The 26,551-nt window shown below is 50.7% G+C and overlaps 1 protein-coding gene across 1 annotated transcript in view; it reads right to left on the bottom strand.

Annotated features, from left to right (window-relative positions):
- The window catches only part of SETD2 (SET domain containing 2, histone lysine methyltransferase), a 51,052-nt gene that overhangs the window by 3,675 nt on the left and 20,826 nt on the right, over positions 1-26,551 (bottom strand). Inside the window, exons 5-17 of the mRNA XM_066549424.1 lie at positions 25,292-25,415; positions 24,198-24,275; positions 23,858-23,955; positions 22,590-22,716; positions 21,150-21,284; positions 20,666-20,794; positions 18,861-19,511; positions 10,447-10,495; positions 9,776-9,956; positions 6,741-7,431; positions 5,193-5,327; positions 4,945-5,084; positions 3,880-3,991 (exon numbers count right to left, since the gene is read on the bottom strand). Of these exons, the coding sequence (XP_066405521.1) occupies positions 3,880-3,991; positions 4,945-5,084; positions 5,193-5,327; positions 6,741-7,431; positions 9,776-9,956; positions 10,447-10,495; positions 18,861-19,511; positions 20,666-20,794; positions 21,150-21,284; positions 22,590-22,716; positions 23,858-23,955; positions 24,198-24,275; positions 25,292-25,415 (2,650 nt within the window). The remainder of the gene's footprint in view (positions 1-3,879; positions 3,992-4,944; positions 5,085-5,192; positions 5,328-6,740; positions 7,432-9,775; positions 9,957-10,446; positions 10,496-18,860; positions 19,512-20,665; positions 20,795-21,149; positions 21,285-22,589; positions 22,717-23,857; positions 23,956-24,197; positions 24,276-25,291; positions 25,416-26,551) is intronic.

Raw genomic sequence — 26,551 nt, 5'->3', positions numbered from 1 at the left:
CCCAGCCCAGTCCCAGCATTTCCCAGCCTTGCTCCTGCCACTCCCCAGCTCAGTCCCAACACATTGCCCAGCCCAATCCTGGCACAATTCCCAGCACACTCCTGGGCTGGGAGGCACAGGGACCACTCCTTGTTCTTGTTTTCTTTGGAAAAAAAGCTGGAAAAAGATCAGGAGTGTGTCCTGGGGAAGTCAGGCTGGTCCATAGTGGGAATAAGTTCTGTGGGGGTGGATTTTCCTTCAGGAATTCCCTGGGAGGGCTGGGGCCCCCCACAAGCATTCACACGGTTTATCTTTAGCTACAGTCAAGATAAAGGGAATTTTCTAGGAATTTCTGGCTGCTTCTCTGAGTACTGACCCCTGATTTACCAACGGAGTAGAATCCACTCCAGCTGCATCCCAGAGCCCATCCCTTCACAATGGATCCACACCCACCTCCCACATGCTCCCATCCCAAACTCTGCCATCTCCTTGGAGCCTGGGAAGGGAAAAGCAGCATCCCTGCACCAGCACCATTTTCTGGGAGAGGTCTGGGATCCAGGTCATCCCAACTTGGATTGAAAGGACAGGAAGAACAAAAGGATTTGGTAAAGGTTTGGAAAGCTGGGGGAGGTCTCCCTTCTTCTGCTCTTTGATGATGTCCCAATATTTCTTTTAATTTAAAAAATCCCACTTTTTAAAAGTATTTAACACTGAAAAAAGCAGGAAAAAGAATCCCTTTCAATCCCTAAAAATGTGCCTGGCTGTAGGGCAGAGCTGCACAATCCCGGGAGCAAAGGGACAGGGTGTAAATCAGCCGCGCCAGGGAGGTTTTATGGCCGAGGCTTGGCCGGAGCAGGGACATCAAAGCTCCTGCTCCAGCCCCAGGCTCGGCTGCCACTTCAAAAGGCCGGGAATGGGGAGCAGATGGCTCGGGATGGCTCCGGCACCGAGCCCTGCAGTGCTCCATCGGCAAAGTCACTCCCGAGCCTCTCGTCATTCCCAAACCCTCATCATTCATTCCTGAACTCCGTCATTCCCAAACCCTTTGTCATTCCCAAACCCTCATCATTCCCGAGCCCCTCGTCATTCCCAAACCCCTCGTCATTCCTGAGCCCCGCCATTCGCAAACCCTTCCCGAACTCGTCATTCCCAAACCCTTCCCGAACTCCTTGTCATTCCCAAACCCTTCCGAAACCCTTCCCCATTCCCGAACCCCTCATCATTCCCAAACTCTTCCCCATTCCTGAACCCCTCGTGATTTTCAAACCCTTCCCAAACCCCTTGTCATTCTCAAACCCTTCCCCATTCCCAAACCCTTCGTCATTCCCAAACCTTGTCATTCCCAAACTCTTTGTCATTCCTAAACCCTTCTACCACCCCAAATCCTTCTCCACTCACAGATCCTTCTCTATCCCCAAACCTTTCCCCACCAAATCCTTCTCCACCCCCAAATTCCTTCCCCATTACCAATCCCTTCTCCATTGAGAAATCCTTCCCCACTCTCAAAATCCTTCTCAGTCACTAAACTCTTCTCCACCAATCCCTTCTTCACCCCAAAATCCTTCTCCATCACCAAACCTTATTCCACCCCAAATCCTTCTCCACCCCCAAACCCTTCTACATGATGAATCCCTTCTCCATCAGCAATCCCTTCTCCTCCCCCCAATCCTTCTCCACCAATCCCTTCTCCATCCCCAAACCCTTCTCTGCCCCCAAACCCTTCCCCATCCAACCCCTCTCCACGTGGGATGAGGGCAAAAATTGGTGTCAAAGTTGGCAGGGAAGGATGAGGAGGAGAAATGAAAACTCCGTTTCCAAGCTCCTCCTTGTGCCAAGGTGCCAATTCCTCCTTGGGGAATTCTTCCTAATTTTAGATTTTAGGCTAAAATTCCATTTTAAATTTATTTTAATATCAAAACCTCCATATCAAGGCCTTCCTCCCTGACCCCTCCAAAGTGAAATCCCATAACCCAAAGGCTGCCGGGAAAACAAACACAGGAAAATCCCCAGAATGGTGCTGTCCCTCTTTTCCAGCCTCTGGAGGAGATGGGAATGGAGAGGCCACAAAGATGGGGGGAAAACCAGCCTGGGATGGGATCAAGAAGCCAAACACTTGGGAAAACCTGGGATTCTCTTTTCCAGCAGCTGTGATCTGCTCCACTGACACCCACCTTTCCATGGAGAACCAATGGGCACAGACAAACTCATCCCAAATCCAAACTTTTTCCATCTGAAAGGATGCAAAACCTTCAGCATCCAGCCTGGTGTCCCTGCCTGCCTTCCTGCAGGACCACTCCCTCAGGAAATCCATTTTCCAAGGGGAAACCAGGATTTCAAGTGTGCTTTAAAGGGAATAGTGATCCTGGCTTCCCACTCCTCTTGTGCCTTTCCATCAAAATCCTCCCCCACAGCCCGGGAACACCGGGAATAGCAGCAGCAGCAGCTGTCAGACACGGTGCCAGTGGGTTTAATCCCTCCTGGGTGGGTTTAATCCATCTGGGAAAGGTGTGGGGTGGGGAGGAGGGTAAAAAATCCAAGGAATGTGGTTGTAATTTCAGGGTGGAAGCGTTGGAGGCAGAAGCTGCAACCATGGGAATTCAGTGCCAGGAAAAACCCGACCTTCTGGCCATCCTGGCCCAGAAGAAAAGGATCAAAACTCTGGAGTGAGTAGGAACCACCTCAGCCTGAGGTCAGCCAGAGCCACTGCTCGTTTAGGAATGAAGGATTCAGGGAAATTCAGGGATTTAGGGTTTGGAGGGAGCAACAAGACCTGGAAGGAGCAGTCAGTTGGTGTCCAGCCTGAGGTGAAGCCCTTGGATGGTCACCTTGGCCCTCAGCTCCTCTTCATCCCAATTTCTGGGATAAAAGGCCACATTTATGGAAGCACCTTCCCCTGCTGCTGCCTCTGCTGTGCAGGCAGCACCGAGACCCTCAGAATTCCATGGGAAAACAACTCCCAAGCTGGAAAGCACCAGCACAGATCGATTTCCCTGCTCAGAAGAGCCCAACCTTCTCCTCAGCACCTCATTCCCATCCCAGGGATGTTCCCAAACATCCCCAAGCTGTTCTCCACCACTGAACTTCAGCTCATCCCTCCACAGGGATGCATTTCCCAGCTATTCCAGCTTCAAATCTCCCTATGGAGCCTCCAATTAACATTTTCTTGCTCAATCCCAAAATCCTTCAACAATACTTGCAACCCCAAGATCCCAGAATGTCATGGGATGAATGTGACACTGATCCAGGGATAAAAATCCTTGAAAAGGCTTCCCTGGATTCCTCTGTGGAAGCAAGAGCCCCTTGGCTGAGCAGGGAGTGCCAGCTCTGAGCTCATTTTCCAATTAACTTTTTTCCAGGGAGATAAATATTTGTCCGTAATTTCATCGGAGTGAACTCGCCAGGATTCCTGGCTGGAGCACTCGGAGGCGTTCTGGGAATGGGATTAACCCTTGGCATCCTGGCAGCACATGGAAAAGCAACAGCAGCCACGTGGAATGTTCCTGGGTACTGCAGGATGGACAACACCCCCAGGAAAACCCCAGGAATGTGGGAGCACCAGAGCAGGAGAATTGACTCCTCTCTTTCCATGGATTTTCTCCAGCTTGTTAAGGAATCAGAAAGGTATGGGAAAGGTTCCTGAGCGACACCCTTAGTTGGTCCTTTTTCACTGTTGCTCCCCCTCATTCCTGCTTTTCTGGCCAGCTCCACACACAGGCTGGAATCCAGGGCAGAACTCCAGGGAAGTCCGGTGTCCATTCGACACCAGAACAGCCAAGCCCTGAGTGTGGCCAACGGAGCCACTCCAAAGGATCCGGGCTCACTTCTGTCCCCCTGCCACCTCCCAGCTCCACAGTGACCTCCCATCCCATGGTCTGTCCCAAAGATTTGTCCCCCCCTCACCTTCATGGGGTTCTCGTCGTAGGTGGGGGTGCCCAGGTCCATCTCGGCCTCGTGCTCCAGGCTGGCATCGTCCCCGGGGCTGTCCCAGGTTGGAGGATCCCACTGGGTTTGTCTGGAGGAAGGAAAACACACCACTGACACCTCCTCAGAGAAACTGGGACTTGCTCATGGATTATCCCATCAGCTGGGACATCTGGACCCCATCAGAATTCCCGGCATGCGGAATTCACAGCCTCGCTCTTGATTTGAAGGGTTCTAAGTTGGAGAAGGTTAAAACCAAGCAAGAAGAACAGAAAAAAATGGAATCTGCACCATTTTCTGCCATGGTGACACTGTGGGATCAAGGATGTTCATCACCAGGATGGAATTCCCAGCATGGAAAGGTGGGAACATCCCAGCAGAGAGCCCAGGGAAGGTTCAGCCTCCACCAAGGCTCCCTGGAGTCTCCTCATCTCATCCCAGGACTTCCAAACAACACAATTCACCAATTCCTGCTCCACTGGTTTGAATTCCAGGTGTTTGAAGGTCTCCTGCTCTGCTGTGTGACAGGGAGCAGGGAGGAATCCACAAGGGAGATGGAAAAGATTTATGGATGCAGGGAAATGTGTGCCAGGAGCAAGAACTGATAGCAGGAAATGGATATGGAAAAAAATATTCTTGCTTATCGTTTCAGACGTGGATCCTCATCCACATCTCCCATGGAGTTGGAAATGTTAACAAAGTTCTTTTTAGAAGCTTAACATTCATTTTAATTTCAGGTAAATTCATAGGGATTGATCCAAAACCTGGTTCTTTCCAAAACTGATGGGAAAGGTGTAGGAAAAACATTGAGAAAATTGTGTTTCTTCCCATGGAGATGGGAGCTGGGCTCTTCTCCCAAAAAACAAGGAACAGGACAAGAGGGAACAGCCTCACGTTGCGCCAGGGGATGTTCAGGTTGGATACTGGGAAAACCCCTTCAGGGAAAGGGCTGTCCCTGGACAGGGGTGCAGGGCCCATCCCAAGGGACCTCCAAGCCTGTGGATGTGGCACCTGGGGACAGGGGTCAGCGATGCCCACACCCACCTGGTGACCACGTGGTAGTAGTAGATCTTTCCCTCAGGATCCCGGGCTGTTTTCCAGTTGGGAGGGAGGACGATGGTTTTGGGTTTGGGAGGGGAAGGCGGAGGCAGATCCAGGAGGTTGTTGGTGACCACCAGCTCTGGCTGCAGACAGCACGGAAGGGATGAAGAGAAAGTTGTGAGGAGTTACAAAAGGTGCCCTGGCAGCTCCTTATCCCACGGGAAAACCTCCCCATCCCTCTGGATGCTCACCTGCTGGATGGGCTGGGGCTGCCCGGCTGCCACGATGGTGGTGACGGCCGTGGGGGGCTGCACGATGACTCCCTGCGGGTGAGCCGTGTAGATCTGCTGGCCCTGGATGTACTGGAGACCTGGCTGGGCGTAGCTCTGGAACAGGGAATCACAATCAGCTGCTGTTCCCAAAAAATCCTTCACTGCAGGAGCGCAGATTCCACCAGACCAGGTGCTCCAAGCCCCGTCCAACCTGGCCTTGGACACCTCCAGGGATCCAGGGGCAGCCACAGCTGCTCTGGGAATTCTACCCCAGCCCCTCCTCACCCTCACAGCCAGGAATTCCTTCCCAATATTATCCTCAGATTTTTGTAATGTCATTAATTCTGGTAGCTCCAGACTCTGCTTCTAAAAGCCAGTGAAGTTGAGCTCCCACATCCAAGTTTTACTCACGGGCTCAGCTTTTATCCACACATCTCCATTCAGTCAAAAAAACCAAAATACTCCTGCAAACTGCCAGTTCCTGATAGTCCCCAACAACTATGGAATCATCACCCCTGGATGTTCTCAGTATCTCCCATCCCTGGATGTTCTCAGTATCTCCCATCCCTTGGAATGTCCAAGGCCAGGTTGGACAGGGTTTGGAGCAATCTGGGACAACAGAAGGTGTCCTGGCCACGGCAGGGGGTGGCACTGGACACTCTTTAAGGTTCCTTCCAACCCCACCCATTCCAGGATTCCATGATTCTCCAATTTATGCCATTTGTAGATGGAAAATACCCTCGGATGTGCTTTCCTCCTGCTCCTGGGTAGGAAGCTCCCTGGGAAGAGCTAAGAAGATGCTCCAAGAAGAGAAGCACAGAAGTTACAGTGAGTAACTTGTTGGGGAAGACAAAACAGGAAAGCCTTATCAATATGATTGTCTGGCAAAAGATTTTGAGAATATGGAAACTATAAGCGAGATTGAAATGAAAGCAAGCTTTGAGATCCCTCAGTTAGTGAACAACTGGAAAACAATGGTGTGGCTGGACTGAAGGCAATCAAACAACACCCTCTGCTCTCAGACAGCTCCAAGGGTCAGAGCAGACCCTACAGCTTGGCAGAAGGGACCCAAAGAGGAGTTTTTAGGGTTTAAAATGTAACACAGGATGGTAATGTAGTGATTCTTATAGGCTGTATGTAAATGCTGTAGGATTTGTATTTGTACTAGATTGGTTAGTGAGAATTAGAATATTCAACACAGAAGATTTATGGTATTGTAAAGGGAACTTTGCTCTCTTTACCCTTTTTACTCTCTTATCCTTTTTACTCTCTTACCCTTTTACTCTCTCACCCTCTCATCCTCTCTCCCCCTCTCTTCTCTTGTGCCTGCTCTGAGCTGTGCCTGGCAGCTCCCAGCAGGCCCCTGCCCCCAGGTCCTTTGCAATAAACCCCGAATTCCAAGACCTGGCTTCAGAGATCTCTCATCTCCATCCAACCTGACCGTCCTACCCCCCGGTGCTCCTACAGTATCTCAAGTGTTTTCCCAGCTGGCTGCCCTGGTCCCATGGTGTTCCCAGCTGGAATTACCTGGACGATGGGCGGGGTGGTCTGCGAGTAGGGCGAGGTCACCCCGTAGACGGTCTGGCAGGTCTGGCCCTGGTAGTAGATGGCAGGTTGGGACTGGGCTGGGGAGTAGGGCTGCTGCACAGCCACGGGGGGCTGCTGGCTGGAATCCCACACCGAGCCGTAGCTCTGGCTCTGCACCGCGCCGGCCGCGGCCACCGGCAGCACGGCCACGTTGGCCTCCTGGTGCACCACGGCGGCGTCGCCCTGCGCCCCCACGTACTGCGGCGTGGTCACCTCCATGGTGGTGGCCACGTGCTGCACCACGGGCACCGGCTGCGCCGTGCTCAGCGCCGGCTCCACCGCGTGCCCCACCAAAGTCTGGGAATGCTCGGGGTATCCCGCCGGAGAGCACATGGAGTCCATGCTGGGCGTGGGCAGCAGCACCTTGCCGGCGTTGGGGTTGCTGGGATCCACGTAGGCCTGCATGGGGTATCCCGGTGGGTATCCCATGAAGCTGTGGTGGGGGGTTCCGTAGCCCATGGAGTCGTAGGGAAGCGGGGAGGTCATTCCCAGGTTCTGGAGCTGCTGTTGCTGTTTCTGGGCTTCCCGTTGGGCCACCTCCTGCTCGAAGAGCTTCCGGCGCTCCTCCGTGGACAGCTTGTTGCGGTCCTTGGGCCGGACCTTCTTCTTGGAAGATGCTGGGGTGTCGTACCTGGGAGAGAGGGAACAGGGAAAGCACCTGTGAGGCCTCAGGAAGCGGCAGGCCCAGGGCTCCAGCAGCAAAAGGGACAGTGGGAAACCTGGAATGCCCAACAGCAGCATGAATTCCTAAGAACATTCCCCTTTTTCCAGCTGTTTGACCAACTCAAGAGGAACACCCGCTGGTCCTGCTCATCCACAGGGAGCCAGGGCAGAGGATGAGCAATCCCAGTGGATTGGCCAACATCAGCCTGGTGATGAAGGAGATGCAAGGATGCCACAGAAGTTGTCTGGAGGAGCTGCTCTGAAATACCTGGAGAGGGAGGGAACATCTCCAAGAGAAGCCAAGGAAAGGTCACAATCTGCAGGGCATCCCATACAGGCCCTGCTGGAAACACTCCACCATGTTTTCCCCAAGCAGGACAAACAAGGAATTTGGAAGAGGCTCCCAAACAGGAGCAACTCACAATGTAGCACCTTCCCCCCCAAATTCCAGTGCTGGGGTGAGAATTCCATCCTTCCCGTCCAGAACCCCCACATGGGAGCTGCAGACACAGCCAAGAACAAGGGAATCACAAGCAGCACATTCCTGTTTGGAATTCTGCTCGTTCCCAGGCCGCAGCTTCAGCTTCAAAAAATAATGGTGTGGATGGGTTTTTTTAATTCCTTAAGAGTTTTCATCCCAAAACACGCAGCAGCTGGAAGGATTTTTCCAGGGAATTAAAGGAGGAGGGGAAAAAAAAAGCCTAGGGACTTTGATCAAAGCCCAACCAAGGAAAATTTCAGATCAAAGGTGGATATTTCCAGACGTTACGAGTGTGGTAAAACAGGGATTACAAGGAAAAATGCTTTGCAGCCTTAATATAATGGATTCTACAAAGCATCCAGGATATTCTCCATATATTCTGTGTTCCTGGGATCCATTTACATATCAAAAGCACATTGCTACCAACAGATCCGCTGGAGCTGTTTCCAGGCACTCCCAGAGGAGCTGCAGGATCCATTAATGGGAACCTCATTGCCGGGAGGAGTTTGATTTCCCTAATTAAACTCTTTCCTGGCACTGCCTGGAGAGTTTGGAAGAGAAGCAGCTGCCATGGAGGGAGTGGGAAGAAAGAAACCGAGGGTTTAGCGTTGCTTTCTCCATCTATTTGATTATTTTAAATCAAAATATTAAATCCCTGGAATAACAAAGAGGGATGCTCAGAGTGGGGAGAACATTCCCAGAGAAGGAATTTGGTCCTTCACTGACACAGACATGGCACAGGGGGAAGAGCCAGAGCAGCAGCTGCTCGCCCAAAAAAACGCTTGTTCTGTTTAAAACAACCCCAAAAATCCAGGTTTTACTTCCTGGGGATGTTTCCAGCCTCGTTACAGAGGGATAGATTTACATCTGTACTTTTCGTCCAGATGTTTCCAACTTTCCCAGCTCAGCTCAGCGCGAGGTTTCCTCGTCTGGCTGACTCGGCACCAATTGTTCCCTAATTATGGAGTGGCTTTGAGAGGGACAACAGAGAAGTGACTTCTTTAAAGGAAATTCCATGGTATTTCTGCTGCCTTTAACACGATCTCCAGTCTCTCTGAACTGCAAGACATGGAATATTTTCCTTCTCTTCATTAGGAGTCGCATGCTCAGCCGTGGCAGTGATGCCACCATTCCCAAGGAAAGGCAGGAGACCTGGAAACAGCCTGCTGGGATCAGACCCCCCTGCACTGTTGTCCTCTCAGGTATTTTCAGGGAATAACCAGCCAAGGAAGTTTTGGAGTTAGAAATCCTGGTTTGGGCACTGCTCCCTCCTGTACAGGCAGGGATTGCTCCAAGCTCAGAACAATTCCCAGCACACTGCGAAGAGGTGGAGCAGGAGAAGGGAATGGGTTTTGAAGGATCCAAGGAGCTCTTTGCATTAGGAGGGCTGCATCCTGGAATTCCTGGATTCCCCGTCCCTGGCAGTGTCCCAGGCCAGGCTGGACAGGGCTTGGAGCAGCCTGGGACAGTGGAAGGTGTCCCCATGGCACGGGGTGGGACTGGATGGGCTTTAAGGTCCTTCCAATCCAAACCATTCCATGATCCCTAATTTCTGTGCGGGAGCTGGCACAGCTCCCCTCATTTCCCACCTCATTCCCAAAACACGCCTGAAAATGGAGGTGCAGGTTACCCCAGAGAAGAAGCCACCAACACCAAGGAACCGCCCAACTCCCACCACCAGGATCGAATCTCACCACCAGGATTCCTCCAGGAGAAAACTCCCATCCCCTTCCTGGGTGATTCCAAAGACCCCCAGGCCCGTTTCCCCTGGAGCTTTTACCCAGGAACGTGGCAGATCCCTGGAATATGGCAGCTCCCTGCCACCACTTGCCTGTCCTCTGGCCTCTTTGTGCCCCTCTCGTAGGCTGAGGACGGAGGGGACAGGGAATCTCTGCGTCTCTTCCTCTCCTTGCTCTGGCTCTGCCGCTCTGGATCCCGCTCCCGGCTCAGCACGGGGTTCTTGGGAGTGGGGGTCTGATCCCGGAGCCCAGCTGGGTCCCTCCCACGGTCAGCTGTTGGGAAAACAGGGGGAAAAAGGGAGGAAAATTTTATAATTTGGGTGTTGAGAGCTCCCTTCTCTTAGAAACGGCCTCAAGCGGTGCCAGGGGACGTTCAGGTTGGATATTGGGAATATTTCTCATGGAAAAGGATGGCCAGGGAGGGACAGGGCACGTGTGGAGTCCCCATCCCTGAAGGGATTTAAAAGCCACGTGGAGGTGACACTTGGGGACACGGATCGGTGGTGGCCTTGGCAGTGCTGGACTCAGACTTGGAGGGCTTTTCCAAGCTCACCAATTCCATGATTTTAATTCTAGGTTGTTCCATGTCACCCTCAGGGCCCCATCTCTCCCCACCCACCGCTCAGATTTTCCTCTCTATTCCCAGGAGCTGTTTCCCAGGAGTTGGAGCTATGGAGGCAGAACATCTCCTGACATTCCCAGCTGGGAAAATGAAGCATTTTCATGGGAGCAGAGGAAAACATGGGAGAAGGGGAGGACTTACCACTGCTTTCCTTTTCTGCTTGGCTCTTCTTCGGGATGCGATAGACCTCCTGTGGAAAAGCCACCAGCAGGGTCACAATTCCAGCTGCTCCCAAAACCACCCCAAACAGCCAAGAATCCCATAAACATTTACATCAAACATTTACAAGAAACCACCAGAAAAGGGTCTCTTGAAGGAAAGTTCTGGGGTTTTTGTGGTGCTTCCCATATATTTCCTCTGCTCAGTGTTTGATTTTTGATGGGTTTCGGTGGAATTTTGGGCAAAGAGCTGTAGGGTCGGTCCTACACCTTCCAAGGTGACAGAAGAGTGTCCCAGCAGCAGCTCCTGCTGTCCCTGTCCTGGTCTCCAGGGCAGTTTGAGATGGCCCAGCAAGGAGCAGGGAGCTGGGCTGGGTGATCCCAACAGATCCCTTCAGCCTGGAGACATTCCATGGCCAACATCTGCTCCCCCTGCTCAGGGACCACCCCTGGGCTTCTCCCAGCTCCCAACAGCCTCACTGCTGGGGACAGGGTCACATTTCCATGATGTTCCCAAGGTCTGATCCTTGATGTGGGAGCACCCCAAGGGAAATGAGCAGGACGAGCTCTGAGTGGCCCCTCTGACCAAGGAGCTGCTGAAGCTGCTGAGATCAGACCCGAGCGCCCACCACACCTTCAGCAGCAGCAAACCCCAAACCCTCTGCTCATCCAGCCCCTCCCTCGGCACAGGGAAGGCCTGGAGCTGCTGCAGAGATCCAGAGGAGGCCCCAGAGCTGCTGCAGGGCTGGAGCCAGGCTGGGAGAGCTGGGAATGTTCCCCCGGGGAGGAGAAGCTCCAGGGAGAGCTCAGAGCCCCTGGCAGGGCCTGGAGGGGCTCCAGGAGAGCTGGAGAGGGGCTGGGGACAAGGGATGGAGGGACAGGACACAGGGAATGGCTCCCAGTGCCAGAGGGCAGGCATGGATGGGAGATTGGGAATTGGGAATTCCTGGCTGGGCTGGAATTCCCAGAGCAGCTGTGGCTGCCCCTGGATCCCTGGCAGTGCCCAAGGCCAGGCTGGAGCAGCCTGGGACAGTGGGAGGTGTCCCTGCCACGGCAGGGGTGGCACTGGGTGGTCACAAAGGTCCTGACAACTCCAGGTGGAGATGGCACCATGGGAAGAAAGAGGAGAAGAGCTGGGAATGAGGATCAGAACTTCCCTGAAGTCCAGGTTTAGCACAATGTCCTCGTTAAACCCCCTGGACTGGGCAGGAACAGCCTTTCCCTTACCACTGGAACCAACTGTGCATCCCCCCAGTAAGAAATGAGGTTTATTAGCACCTTTCCATGTTGCATTGTATTTTTAATTGGAATATTCTGGCATTCCCAGTGCAAATCCCATTTTACCTCTGTGACGCTCATGATCCTACAGAGGTTTTACAGCATTCCTGACTGTCCAAGTACTGGAAGGTTGGAAAAAAAAGCTCATTTTTGTTTAATTGCAGCTTCTATCAAGCCCTTGCTCTGTTCCCTTCCTGAAGGAATACAGTATTCCCAAGAATTCCCAGTCATTTCCAGCAGGATGTGATGAACCAGCTGGTTTGTGCCTGATGGAGCATCCCTGCTGGAGCAGCAGCTGCATTCCAAAAAAAAAACCCCATTAAATCATAAAGGAGATGCTCAGTTTAACACAAATAAATTGTTTTGGGAAGCTGTGTTGACATTCCAGCTTTCCCAGAGCACCTTCCCTAAAATATCCTTTCATTTAGGCCCTGGATGAGGCAGAGTGGGAAAAAAGATGGATTTGACATTTCCTGGGGGGTGAAGGCTGCTCCAGCTGGGAATTTAAAGCTTCCAAATGCTCAGAAATGTGGAGTTTACCTTGACTCTCAGATTTTACAGAATATCCTCTTTTATTTAAATTCCTTGAGTTTTTAAAGCTGTTTGAGAATTAATTAATGGCTCAGGGGGCTCATTAGCAACGTGCTCACCCGCAGCACTGGATGGGCTAAAAATGAGAATTTCCTTTAGCAAAAAAAAAAAGGGAAGGAGAAGAAACCCTGCTGTGGTTTGTCCACAAGGCAAAACCACTTCAAAAGTGCTGCTGCTGGCTAAAAAAAAAGGGATTTGGGCCAAGATTTTTAGGTTTTTAAAGATATTTTTGCTTTTCTGTGGAGCTCAAACACACCACATGGAGTTTGAAGCATCTACAAAAAAGAGAGGCAATGAAATTCCCAAAAAATGCCCTTCAAATAAAGTTTTTAAAATTTATGTATGTGTTTGCTATGGGCTACAATACTCCAAATCCAGTTTTTTCAGATGAAATGTAAAGAAACAAAACAGCAGCTCCATGTTTGAGGTGGGGAGGGATGCAGGATAAACCCATAATTACATAGGATTTATATATTTATAAATGATGTAATCCATGTAATGTCTGATCATGGAATCATGGAATGGTTTGGGCGGGAAGCTCATCCAATTCCAACCCCTGCCACGTGCAGGGAACCTCCCACCAGGCCAGGGTGCTCCAAGCCCCATCCAGCCATAATCTACGGATTTAATTTTATTTTCCTAGAGAATTCCATAGCTATGGATGGCAGGGATGACTTTGCCTCTCCCTACCTCGTGTGGGACAGAGGTGACCACAGGGGCAGGTTCTGAAGCCCCAAAATCATCTTCCACCAGTGGGTTTTGCCAGGATTTTTTTATTTCCATGTTAAACTCCTAAAAATGTTCATTTTCAGAGCAGCACATCCAAAAAAATCCCCCCAAGCCTGCCCTGGCTGTTCCCAGGGGGGAATGAGGAGCCACCAAGGAATGGGATCATGGATGAAGATCATGGATATCCAGAAGGACAAGGCAACTGTTGGGAAGAGCTAAGCTACACCAAGTCCCCAGCTCCTAAAAAAGATCTGTCCCATTAAAGAGCAGGATGGGGAATGGAAATCACTGGGAAAAGGCTCAGTGGGAAGAGAAGGAGGATAAGGAGCACCTGGAGTAAGGGAACTTGGCAATGCTGGCATTGCCACGCTGCCATGCCTTGCTCCAGCTTCACCAGGACACTGGGGTGCCCACTCCAGGATCCACCCCAACAAACTGGCCAGCCCTAAAGTCCAGGAAGCCCAAAATCCACGGTGATGATGAGGAGGGAGCGAGCTCCGTGCTGGTGGAGAGAAACTCCAGCCCCGCTCAACGGAGCCTCCAGCATCCATTCCATGCGGGAAGATGGAGGCAGCAAAGGCTTTGAACCAGGAACAAATGGAGGGATTTGTCCAAATTGCTCCATGAGAAGCAGATGGTGGTCAGAGCAGGGCTGGGGAAACTCCCAAGAAAAGCCAGTTTTATTTTTGGAAACGGAAGCTGCTGGCTCGGAGCTGCAGAATTCCTCAATCAACGCGGCCGCCGCTAACGGGCTCCAAATGGCTCCCGAGCTCCCAGCACGGCTTTGAAGGGACTGCACGCAAAATTAAATGCAGGAGGAAAAGTGACACGAGTCTGTTCGACACAAAAGAGGGGGAAAAATGGGATTTAGGCCGTCCAGCCTCAGGCACGAGCCAGCCTTGGCTTGGGAAAGGGAGGAGAGCTGCAGGATGGAGTCGCGACTCAAAGGATTCTGCAGTGGGAAAGGAAGATTGTGTCTTGATGGAACCTTCTCCACAAATCTGCCCCTCAGCTGCCAGTCATTCCTGAACTAACAGTTGGACTTGATGGCCTTGGAGGTCTTTTCCAACCTTAATGATTCCATGAGTTTATCCTATGATTCTATGAACTTCTGTGGATTTGTTGAAGGAAGAACGCAACCAAATCCATCCCCTACCAGGCTGGATCCTCTTCCCTCCCTTCCTCTCTTCTCTTAGTCCTGCTCTGCTTTGGAGACTTGTTTTGGGTATCCAGATTGAGTTGTTCCTTTGGAACAGCTGTCCTCCACACTCATGTACACAGAACAGCACAGAGAAAACGATAAAATATTAATAAAATCTGTGAAATTTCACAAAACTCCCCCAAAATGTTGGTTTAAGACCAAACTTGATATGATGGTGTCGTTTTATCCCCAGGATTTGTGTTTTCTTTGGACCAACACCATGAAATCCCTGCTTGAAGGCCAGAAGATCCCACAGCAAACCACGGCCTGGCCGCTCCCCAGTCCTATTGTTTTGCCCAGCTATTCTTTGCTCTAAGTTATAACAAATTATAAAATCCCTGATTAAAACACGGGATGTATGTGCTGGAGCTGGAGACGGGCACTCCAGGATGGCTTCCCTGGGAAAGGGACAGGCCAGAGCAGCTTCAAGGGGCTTTGCCAGGATAAATCAGAGGAGACTTGGAAAGATCACCCCAGGGGAAGATGGACACTCAGCTGCCTTTGGTCACCCAAGATGTCCCATGCAGGGTGAAATGGCTTCCTGGGAAGGTTCAGGTGGGATATTGGGAAAATTCCTTATGGAAAGGGTTGACCAGCAGTGAACAGGCTGCCCAGGGCAGGGGGGAATTGCCATCCCTGGAGGGATTTAAAATCCCTGTGGATGTGGCACTTGGGGACAGGGGCAGCGGTGGCCTCAGCAGTGCTGGGGGATGGTTGGACTCAATCATCTCTGAGGGCTTTTCCAACCTCACCAATTCCCTGATTCCATGATTATTAAGTGCAAAAAAAAGTCCACTTTGGCCCAGGTCAGGGTGAGGACTCAGCCTTGAGCTCCAAGTCACCACAATCGCTCGCAAGGCCAGAAGTATCCAAATAAAACCTTTCAAACCCAAGACTGGCTCTTCCAAAAGATTTTTCCTAAAACCAAGATCTTCTCCAAGCCACAAGGAAAGGACCTGTGGATCCTCAGAGCCACAACCCTTTCCAGAAGGTGAAGGCCTCCTCAGGGGTGGGGGAAGATTCCCAAAGCTCAGACCCCGCATGAGGCAGAGCAGCACCAAAACCTCCTCTCTGTCCCTCAGCTCAGCTACTCAACCTCAGCCCTCAAGAGGACATTGGGAAGAGCTTCCCAAGCTCAGCCCCACGGCGTGTTCCGGTGATTCCAAGAGTTCTGTTGGCCATCACACCACGTGTCACCTCCGGCATGGCCTCTCCACACGGATCAGCCCACGGAGCCTTACCTGAGGACAATCCACCTGGAAGAACCACGTGGAACCACCGCCTGTGCCCTTGCTGGGTGTTTTGGCCCCTGGGAGGGAGTTTTCAGCCCGGGAGAAGCCATGCAGCGCTTCCTCGGAGAGCGGGAACGGCGCCCACGAGCCCGGGCTGAAAACTCATCCCACTGGGAATGTGACTCTGTGTGTGTGTGTGTGTCGTGCCAGGGGTGTGGCCGTGGCCAGCACTCCTCAGGGAGCCCTGGAAGGACTTACAAGTCCTGTGTGTAGAGGTAGAGAAAAAAATTAAGCTCACTTAATCCTTTCAGGCCAGGAGCTGGGATTTCCCCGGAGCGACGTCCATTGCCGGCAATGGACGCACCAAAATAACGTCGGCATCCCCGAGTTAACCACCTCTGTCCTCCTTTCACCTATCACACTGCTCATGCATCAGCCAGCTTCCCAACCATCTTCCCGGCTCTTGGCGCTATGTCCTCTCCCTTCTTCCGCACGGAGTTGGAGAAAAGGAGCCCCTTGGTCAGCTCTGGCTGCCCGGAGAAGCTGGATGGAAACGGTGGAAATTACAAGGGGGTCATCAGCAAGGCTGGAGAGGACAGCGCTAAAGTCACCACGTTTCCGACCCTCCCACCCCCCAGACAAGGCCAAGGTGTTCCACCACTCCAAAATCCCGGCTTTTCCAAAGCTTGGATGTGCTGGGAAAGGCACCTGGGGGTGAGTTATCCATCCCCCTTCCAGCTTGGATTTGTCTTTTAGACATCCGGGGTGGGCTTTGATGGCACCTTATGAGGTGAGAGTTGGACAGAGGCAGTTAACTCCTGGAGCCATGAAAAAGTCCAGGACAGGATAAATTCCCAGCTCCCAGTTTCCCTAAAATTGTTTTATGGGAGAGAAATGAACTGTCACAGCCCCGTGTCACGATCCTGCTTTTTTGGGGTGGATTTGCTGGGATTACTCCAAGCTCATGAGATCCAACCCCATCCCTACAACCAGACCACGACCTGAGGTTCATTAATAAATACACAGAGAGGATGAGGATCCACATCTAAAATATGGGAATGTGTCAGGACTCCATGGTCCCACCACAACTTCAACAAAATTCTGTAGATTCCCAAGCTGAGCTTCTCCAAGCTCCAAAGAAAACACAAATCCTGGGGATAAAACAACACCATCAGATCAAATTTGGTCTTAAACCAATGTTTTGGGGGAGTTTTGTGAAATTTCACAGATTTTATTAATATTTTATCGTTTTCTCTGTGCTGTTCTGTGTACATGAGTGTGGAAGGGAACACAGCTGTTCCAAAGGAGAAACTCAGTCTGGATACCCAAAACAAATCTCCAAGGCCTGACTTAACTTTTAGTTTAAAACAGGTTGGACTTGACCTTGGAGGTCTTTTCCAACCTTAACAATTCCCTTGGCAATGATGGAAAAGGACTTTTCCCAACTGAACCACAAATTCAACCTGACGGTGTCGCTTCAAGAGGAAAACCATACCAAGAGTCTGCAAATTCAAATCTGGTGAGTGATCAGATCCACTTGGAAAAAAGGAAGAAAAGCACCAAACCACAACCCAATCTCTCTACAGAAATGTGCTTTACCTCACCCCTTCCCCTCTAAGATTTGTGTCCCAAATGATTGTGCCCAAAATCTGTGAAAGTTCAGGAGTATCTGATCCTCCTGAAAAATTCAGACTGAGGTAAAATGTCCCTGAATTCTCCTGGGAATCTCTGCATTTCTAAATCCTGGTGTTTGCAGCTCCAGAAATGGCACAAGCAAAGCTTAAGGTGAGGTCTCCTCCACCTGTGCTGGCTCCGCTGCACAATTAACACCCATTATTTTAATTAGCTTCTTTCAATCATTACTCATTATCAAAACCAATGGGTAAATAAACTCCTTAGCTCCATGATGCATCAGAAAACATGAATTTGCTTCAAACTACTTCCAGTAATTAAAGCTGGGCTGGTGGTTGATTAAGAGAAGGGCAGAAGAGCCTCCAAGTCCCACCAAGCCCACAAGAAGCTGGAACTGTGGCAGTGCCTTCAATTCCCGCTGGATCCTCAGGAATCTCTGGGTTTGGACTTACTAAAGAGGCTCCCAGCCCTCCTGGCCTTGAATGTAAGGAATGTGAAATAATACATGGAATGCAATCCTACAGGAGCAGCGGATCCGTGAGGAGTTTCCAAAGATCTCTAAAGGAACCCAAGGAATGGCTGAAGTGTCGAGTGGGGAGTGAGATCCACAGAGCCATGGAATGGTTTGGATGGGGAGGGACATTAAAGGACATCCAGTGCCACCCCTGCCATGGCAGGGACACCTCCCACTGTCCCAGGGTGCTCCGAGCCCTGTCCAGCCTGGCCTTGGGCACTGCCAGGGATCCAGGGGCAGCCACAGCTGTGCCACCCTCACAGGAGGAATTAATTCTTTCTTAACCACTAATCTAAATCTTTCCTCTTTTAGTTTAGAACCATCACTGGAATGTCATCCTACATCCCACCAAAAAGCTGGTGATGGCTGCAGATCCCATTGGCCACCTATGGGACAGGGACACAATTCCAGAGGACAGAGGGAGCCACCAAGCCCTTCTCTTGAAGAGGTTTTCTGCTCCAGAAGACCTTGATGGGAGCGAAACCACTGAAATCCCAAATAACACCCAAGTCTGGGCACTTCCAACTGTGAACACCCAGGGGATGATCCAACACTGCCTTTGAGAGAACTTGGCATGGCCAACAGAGCCTTCTCTGGAGGCACCACACGGTGCAGATCAAAAGCAGAGGTTGAAAGGACAGGAAAAGCTGGGAATGTTGGGATAACTCAATTCAGAGAATCCCAGAATGGATGGTTGGGGGGAACCTTAAGGATCATCCAATCCCACTCCCTGTCATGGGCAGGGACACCTTCCACTATGCCAGGCTGCTCCAAGCCCTGTCCAACCTTGGACATTTCCAGGGATGGGCCATTTAGGAGTAGCCTTGAACACCTCCAAGGATGGAATTCAGGAGCAGGCAGTCCATCCATCTGTTTCCACATTGAGGGATGTGGGCAACTTCCACCCAAAATGCTCATGGGAATCTCAATCCCTCAGAGCTGCCCATTCCCTGGAAGTCTAAGGGGATGACCAAGGTGTCCTTGTGTGCCCAAACCCAACGAGCTGCTGGTTTCACCAACACCTGGACATTTCTCAGGTCACACCCAGGGCAGCTGCCACCAGAGGACTTGTACAGAAAGCACTTTTTGTGTGGAAAAGGCCATTTAGTTACCACATATCGACCAAAAGACATCAAACCAGCCCCATGTGCACCACACCACCACCAAATCCACGTTTTCCTTAGCTCCAGGTGCTGGAGCTGCACGGAGCTGCTTCTTACCTTGAGCTCCTTCCAGCTGTCGAGCAGCCTGGTGGCCAAGTCGCTCACATCCACGATTTTATCTGTCTGCTCCTGGCTCCTCTCACTCTCCACGTCAGAAACGCCTTCCTCCTCATCCTGTGACGGCGTCTCCATGGCCATGGGCTCCTCCAGCTTCGCTCCATTGCTCTCCTTGACCTCTGCCTCGGGCTCGGCCTCCAGCTCTGCAGGCTGGGATTTGCTGCTCTCCACTGGTGTCTCCACAGCACTTTTGATCTCCTGCTGCTGCTGCTGCTGCTGCTGCTCCTCTGTCACCTCCATTGGGGCAGCCTCCAGCTGGTCCAGGTCCTCCTTGCCCTCCTTCCCTTCCAGCTCGCTGGTGGTGTCCGAGATGGCGCTGTCCATGCTGTTCTCACTGATGATCTTCAGCCTGCGGAACACCAACTTCTTGGGGGTGTCCGTGTCCCCCTCCACGCCCTGCTTGGCCGAGAGCTCGGGGGTGTTGAGGGGGGTGTGGGCCCGGGACGTGTTCTCGCTGGAGTATCCGTCGCCCTCGCTGAGCTGCGGCACCGCCGTCTTGGTCTGAGCCCAGCGCTGGATGATGGGCAGCACCTTGCTCTCCTCCAGCATGTTCTTGGTGGGGATGGGCAGCAGCTCCAGGGTCTTCATGATCTAAGGGCAAGGACAAGCAGGGCGTTAGAGCCAGCAGGATTTAAAGCTGTGTCCAACCTGGAATAATTCACTTTTCTCAGGAAGGATTAACTCTGGAATATCAAGGTGATCATAAAATCCTGGTTTGGGTGGGAAGGGACCTTAAGGCTCATTCAGTTCTCCTTGCCATGGGCAATGGCACCTTCCTCTACCCCAGGCTGCTCCAAGCCCTGTCCAACCTGGCCTTGGACACTTCCAGGGATGGGAAGTGCACAACCTCTCTGGACAACCCGTGCCAGGACCTCACCACCCTCACAGGAGTAATTAATTCTTTCTTAACCACTGATGTAAATCTTTCCAAGAATTCCTTCCCAATGTCCTAAAATATAAAACTTAAATATCTGATCTCCTCTATCTAGTGACAGTCACGGGTGACAGATTTTGGGAAGAGTTTCTTCATGGAAAGGGTTGGTAAACATTGGAATGGGCTGCTCAGGGAGGTGGTGGAGTCCCATCCCTGGGGGTGTCCAAGGAACACCTGGAGATGGCACTCAGTGCTCTGGGCTGGGAAAAAGGTGGGGAATGGGCACAGCGTAGACACAAAGACCTTGAACTTCAAGAAGTCTTTGGGCATCCAATCCCAAGCTGTTTATGGAAAACTGAAACATTCCAGCTCCACTTCAGACTGTCAGGATCTCAAATTCCCTGTGCTTCAGCACGGAATAAACAGCAACAGCAAAAACCTTCAAGTTCTGGCTCATGGAATCTATGTCAGGAATCTCAGGAAAACCACAGGAGCAAACTCCTTCCGTTTATTAAGGATCTGCCTGAGGGCAGAAGTTTCAGACCTGTAGTTCTGAGGCACCTGAGGTTGTTTTCCATGAACACTTGGCACAGATTTGTATTTAAAAAAACAGAAGGAAAAGAAAATTCTCGTGATCCCGAGCATTCAGTCAAAGCTGCCAAAACCCTTTTCCCCAAAAAGGGCTGGCCAGCCCTGGCACAGGCTGGAGTCACCATTCCTGGAGGGATTTAAGGGCCCTGTGGATGTGGCACTTGGGGACAAGGGTGAGTGGTGGCCTCGGCAGCGCTGTGGAATGGTTGGACTCGATCTCAAAGGGCTTTTGCCACCTCGAGGATCCCGTGAGAGCTCCCAATGCCAGGGAATCACTGACCTCCAGCTGCAGCTTCAGGTTGTTGGCCGTGCTCCCTCTGCCATCGCCCAGCTCTGTCATCCAGATCCAGAGCAGGGACAGGCCGTGACACTCCAGGAAGGACTTGAGGCAGGACTGCGAGTGCGTGTTCTGGAGAGCCAGAGGTGGGAACAGTCAGACACTTCCAGGCAGAAACAGGGAAAACTGCTCCGCTGGGATCATGGTCAAAGCCATGGCAGAGCCAGAACTCAGCACCTGAGCAGGTCCAAGCTGATTTGAGTGGCTGGAACTGCTGGGGTTGGAGCAGGGATCCAGCAGCAGGACCACCCCAAGCACTACAGCTCATACTGGGGAATAACACTGAAGGACAATGGATCCTGGAGCTGCTCAGCTGAGCTTGGGATGCAGCAAAAAGGGCGGGATCTGCCTCCCACACTCCCCCTGCTCCTCTGAGGATGTCACTGGAACAGGACGTGGATCCCTCCCCTCCCAGGCCGCTCCTCACCTGGATGAGCTTGAGGCAGGTGAGTTTCTGCTCCAGGGTTTCGATGCGCACCATGAGCCGGGACAAGCTCAGCACCTGGTTTTTATCAGAGAGCCCCTCCCCGTTCTCCAACAGCGCCTCCAGCTCCCCATCCACCTGCAGAGCCACAGCAAAACACCCTCAGGCTCAGGCCAGGCAATTCCCTGACTCCAAGCTCCCTTTTCCCTAATTCTCCATTTTCCCATTTCCCATTTTCCACCTTGCAGCTCTGCTGGAAATTCCAGGTGGTTGCATCAAAACCCTCCCGGCCCTGAGTTTATCTTTTCATGCAGGAAAACAAACTAAGAAATTATCTTTAATTGCAGGTAAAACTTATTATTTATATTCTGAGTTGTATAAATTCTTTATAAATTTGTAATGATTAATGGATTATAAACTATAACAGATTTATAATCCTTACAGCCAGAGAGTCACTCTCCACACGGACACTGAAATATCACCCTCTCATTTAGTGACTAATTAGTGTTTTAAAACACCCTATAAATGATTTAGGAATTATTTCTTGGCTTACTCACTCTCTAGAAATGATTTAGGAATTATTTCTTGGTTTTCTCCCTCTCTGATACAGCACATTAAAATGAAACTGGCATTTTTAAACTTCCCAAAAGAATTAGGAATAAATCTTTTCCATAGGAACACAGGTTTGTCCCTTCAAGGATGGAATAAATTTGTAAGAATTAAAGGAGAGCCTGTGCAGGTTCTTCCAGAAGATTTCACCCAAAAAAATTCCTCTTGCTTTGGATTCTCTGCACTTTTTCCACATGGCATGAACCCTTCCCTGCAATTCCATGTGTTGTCTCTAAAATTCCACCTCCCAACCTGGAAATGGTGAAACTCTGCCCTTGGAACTGCCAAATTTCAGGTGATGCCCTAAATGGCAAAGCCAATATTGTTCATCTTTCATCAATGTTTAAAAATCATGGAAAGCAACCCACATTTTTAAATCCAATTTATGGTAGGATTTAGTTATGGATGAGCAGATACTGGGAAAGTCACTCTCTGGTGAGACTTTAAAAAACCAGGAGAAAGGAAATTGGATTTAACTGAAGATCCAAGAAAACACAAATCTTGAGGGACCTTGTGAAATAAAATCACTGGAGTTGGAAAAGATCTCCAAGATCATCAATCCAACCTTTGATGACACTGAACCCTGAGGTCATCAGGAGCAAACTCCTCCCAAAGGAACAGTGACAGAATGAGAGGAAATGGCCTCAAGCTGCGCCAGAGGTGGCTCAGGTCGGATATTGGGGAAATTCCTTCATGGAAAGGGCTGGTGCTGGGGGAACCCCCATTCCTGGAGGGATTAAAGCCACGTGGGTGTGGCACTTGGGGACACGGGTGGTTTTGGCAGTGCTGGGGAGCGGCTGGGCTCAGTGGCAGAGGCTCAGTGCCCAGACTCACCGAATCCTTTTTGCGGGAGCGTTCCTTCTTCATCTTCCCTCCGGCCGCGCGGATGCTGACCCTGTTCTCCCCACCCAGGTACCCCCGGCAGTTGGAGGAGCCACAGAAACATTTCTGGGCCTCTTTGCTGTGGGGGGGACACAAAGGGAGGTTCAACAACAGCTCAACCCCAGCCACAGCCAGCCCTGCACCCTCCAAAGCCAGGAACGGGAATGGCTCTGCATGGAAAAGCCACTGAAAACCCAAATAAAGGCTTCATTCCCAACACAGCTGCCATGATCCCCAGCTGTGGCAGCTGGAAAGCCAAGCCTGCCTCACTTCCAGGCTCTCCACAGGCCAAGAACCAGGAGCCAGAGAGGAAAAGGTGGAGCTGGTGGGGCTGACAACTTCTTATCCCGCATTGCTATCAATATCCTAATTTTCCTAAGGCATTTAGCCTCAGGATTATACATCCATTAGGAAAAACTTGCATTTCATAGCATTTTATAGCTCGTATATTGAATTTGAGAGCTCAAAACAGGATAAAGAATGAGCTCAGGATTCACAGAAGCAGCAAAATCCACATGGAAAATTTGTTTTGGATGTTCAGCCATGGATACTAAATAGAATATATATAATAAATACAATAAATACAATAAATGCAATAAATATAGTTCCCAAGGAATATTTCTACCAAGGCTCTGTATTTCCCACTTGACAAACCATCTATTTTAAACTCCATTCCACAATTTCTTGGGAAAATGGTAGGGTTTTATTTTAAATATGTGGAACCCACTGGATGAATGTGGCCCTGCAGTGGTAAAAAGCAGGAAAGCTCAATTCCAGGAACTTCTAGGAATGAGGAATTATCTTAAAATGCAACTAAAAACTCATTCCTGCTTACAGGAAGGGCCTGGAGAAAGATCCAGAAGGAAAAGGAAGGGATGTTCCTCAAGTTATACTTCACCACAGAGTAATGGAGGAATCTGAGGCTCAGGTTTAGCAAAGGGATCCCAATTCCAGGCTGGAACTTTCCCTGCAGCCCTGGATTAGGCCAGGAAGAGGGGATGAGTTATCCAGGGGGTTTCACAGCTCCTCAAAGCTTGCAAAGCCATAAAACAGGAGTGGGAAGGGAAGAACAGGAATTCTTGAGGAATATGCCAAAGTCTAATTAACAACCAGGCAAGAAGAAGCAGGGAAGGGAATTATCTGGGAAAGGGATGGAGCAGGAGCAGTGACAGTGGGAGAGGGGAAGAGCAGGAATTCCTGGGCCAGGAAAGGGGACATACCCGTATCTCTGGAATTGGTAATCAAACGTCAGCTCCGAGCCCGACGGGACCAGCTTGGTGGTGAAAAACCCAACCCGCAGCTGCCCATTCACAGTCCACTGTGGAGAGAAGGTGCCAGCAGTTATTCCAGCCTCAACTCCAGGTCTGCTTTCCCTGAACACACCAATCCTTGGAAAAGCAGCACTGGGGAGTTTAAAACCAGGCAAAGCGCCCGGTTGAAATCCAGGTGTTTTCATGTCACTGATACAACAGCAACAAAAACCCCCAAAATAAAGAAGGAAAACGTTTCACTCTGAGCTCTGCAGAGGGAGGAGCTGCTGGATTTGATCCAGCATTTTACCTTTTGGGTCTCACAGTTTGGCTCACAGCTGTGGTTCATGAAGCGGGAGCAGTTTCCTTTCTGGGTGGCATCGATGATCTGAAAAGGGACAAGAAATGCAGGAAAATGCTCATGACTTGGGATGGGAAAAAGCTACAAACACAACCCATGTGGGAATCATCTCCTTTCCCACTCTATTTGATATTCCCCAGCTTTATTTTAGGGAGTGGGGTTTGTTAGAACATTAAATCCCCACAAAAAGAGCACTTAGGTATACGGCTCCTCATTTTCCAGAGTTCTCCAGCTGGGTGCAGATCCTGGATTTTGTTTTTGATACAGCCATGAGGGGTTAGGACAGCGAATTTTTCTCCCACACAGCTCATGCACCAAGGGAAAAGTCATCCCATAAATACAAACACTTTTATAACTGGAAATGCTCCTTTGTGACAGTTAGAATCACAAAACAACCTCAAAAATCCTTATTTTAGGAGGCAAAACACCCAGGAAAAACCACTCTGAGTATTTTTAGCTCCTTTTCTCTCAAGTTCCCCAGACCCAAAAAGTCCTGACAGGAGAGACAAGGAGAATAAGAGATGGAATTTCTATTTATCCCCCTTGTTCTCAGGCAGAGAGAACAGCTCCACATCCCTTGGAGCTGAAGCAGCCATAAATAATTAAGGATATCCCATTTATAAATATTCCAGTGGCAATCCTCCACAGAGGGACTGTGCCAGCTTAAAATATCCCAATTTCATGGAGTTTAATGTGAAAGGAAATGTGGATTTTTGGTGTATCTGGGCACCCAAAAAGGGTGAGTTTGGCTTGGAGCATGTTCCCAATCTTCTCTCCCATGGAACAATGAGCCAGGCACCATTTTCTCCTTTGGAAAGACACTTTCCCCTCCCTAAGGACACTGGGATACATTTAATCTGCCAGAATTTTGTTGGAACTGAGCAATGGGTTAAAAAATCCTGAGGCTTGAAGTTTCCTTTCCTCAGGAAAACATTCCCAACGGATTCAGGATGTTGCTCTGTGGGTTCCCAAGGAGCTGGTGCTGTACACAGCTAAATCCAGCCTTTCCCAAAGCAATCCCATCCTAGCAATGCACTGCTCACCTCATCATTCTTCAGGGCCATGAAATAATAGTGGATGTTCTTGTTCCGGGCATATTCCTTCACCCGAGCCTTGAATTCCTTGTGATCCAGCACCTCCCCACAGTATTCCAAGACAAAAGTGTTGCTGCAAGAGGGAAAAACATCAGTTTTCTTAGCAAAAAAACCCACACAAATAACATAAAATAATCCCTATTCAGGTGGATTCTCTGAACACAACTCCCAGCCTGGCCATCCTGGTGGTGTAGCAATGATGATGTGCCTTAACCTCAGGGAATTCTGATTAATCTGGGATTTTGTGCTGTCACATGGGAAGGTGACAGAAGGATGAAGCTCCCCTTGGAGCAGGGCTTGTTCTATAAATTCAGTATATTCACAGAATTACAGGATGGCTTGGGTTGGAAGGGAATTTTGAGCTCATCCCATTCCAACACCATTCCATGGGCAGGGACACCTGCGACTGTCCCAGGCTGCTCCAAGCCTCATCCAACCGAGCCTTGGACACTTCCAGGGATCCAGGGGCAGCCACAGCTTCTCTGGGCTGGAAAACACTTTTCAGGAGGAATTTTCCCAGTTTCCACCCTGAGCCTGCCCTGGCCCAGCCTGAGGCCGTTCCCTCTGCTCCTGTCCCTGTTCCCTGGGATAAGATCCCAAATCCCCCCGGCTGTGCCCTCCTGGCAGGAGCTGTGCAGAGCCACAAGGGCCCCCCTGATCCCCCTTTGCTCCAGGCTGAGCTCCCACAGCTCCCTCAGGAATTCTCCAGCACCTTCCCAGCTCTGTTCCCTGCCCTGGACACACTCCAGGATGCTCCCTTCTCCCTCATCTTGGTCTCCCCATCCTGGTCCTCCCTTGTGCCTCAGGAGATCTCAGTGTCCTCACTCCTCTCTCCTTTCCTGGCCTCCCCTAACCCAGCTCTTGGAATTACAATCCTGAATTAACAACAGGAAGAAAGATCCCCTCTGGATCCTCTCATTGTCCAAAGGGGAAGAAGAGGAGGAGAACTCAGAGAGAGAAGTTTTGCAGAGATGGGACGAGAAGGATGGACACAACTGGAGTGAAATAGGGACAGAGAAAGGGGAGGCAGATTCATCCCAAGAATAAGCCATGGAAAACCAGGAAGAGCAAAAGCAGAGTGGGAGATCAAAGAACAGATGGGCAGATGCCAAGGAGGAAGAGGGACACCCAGCAGGGACAAGGACAAGCTGGAAGAACCTCAGCCCATCTCCTGGCAGGGAAATCCAGACCCCACAGGCCCTTTTCTCT

This window comes from Molothrus aeneus, chromosome 1 (assembly GCF_037042795.1).
Source record: "Molothrus aeneus isolate 106 chromosome 1, BPBGC_Maene_1.0, whole genome shotgun sequence".
NCBI classification, from domain to species: Eukaryota; Metazoa; Chordata; class Aves; order Passeriformes; family Icteridae; genus Molothrus; species Molothrus aeneus.
This window is presented reverse-complemented; position numbering and strand designations above follow the sequence as displayed.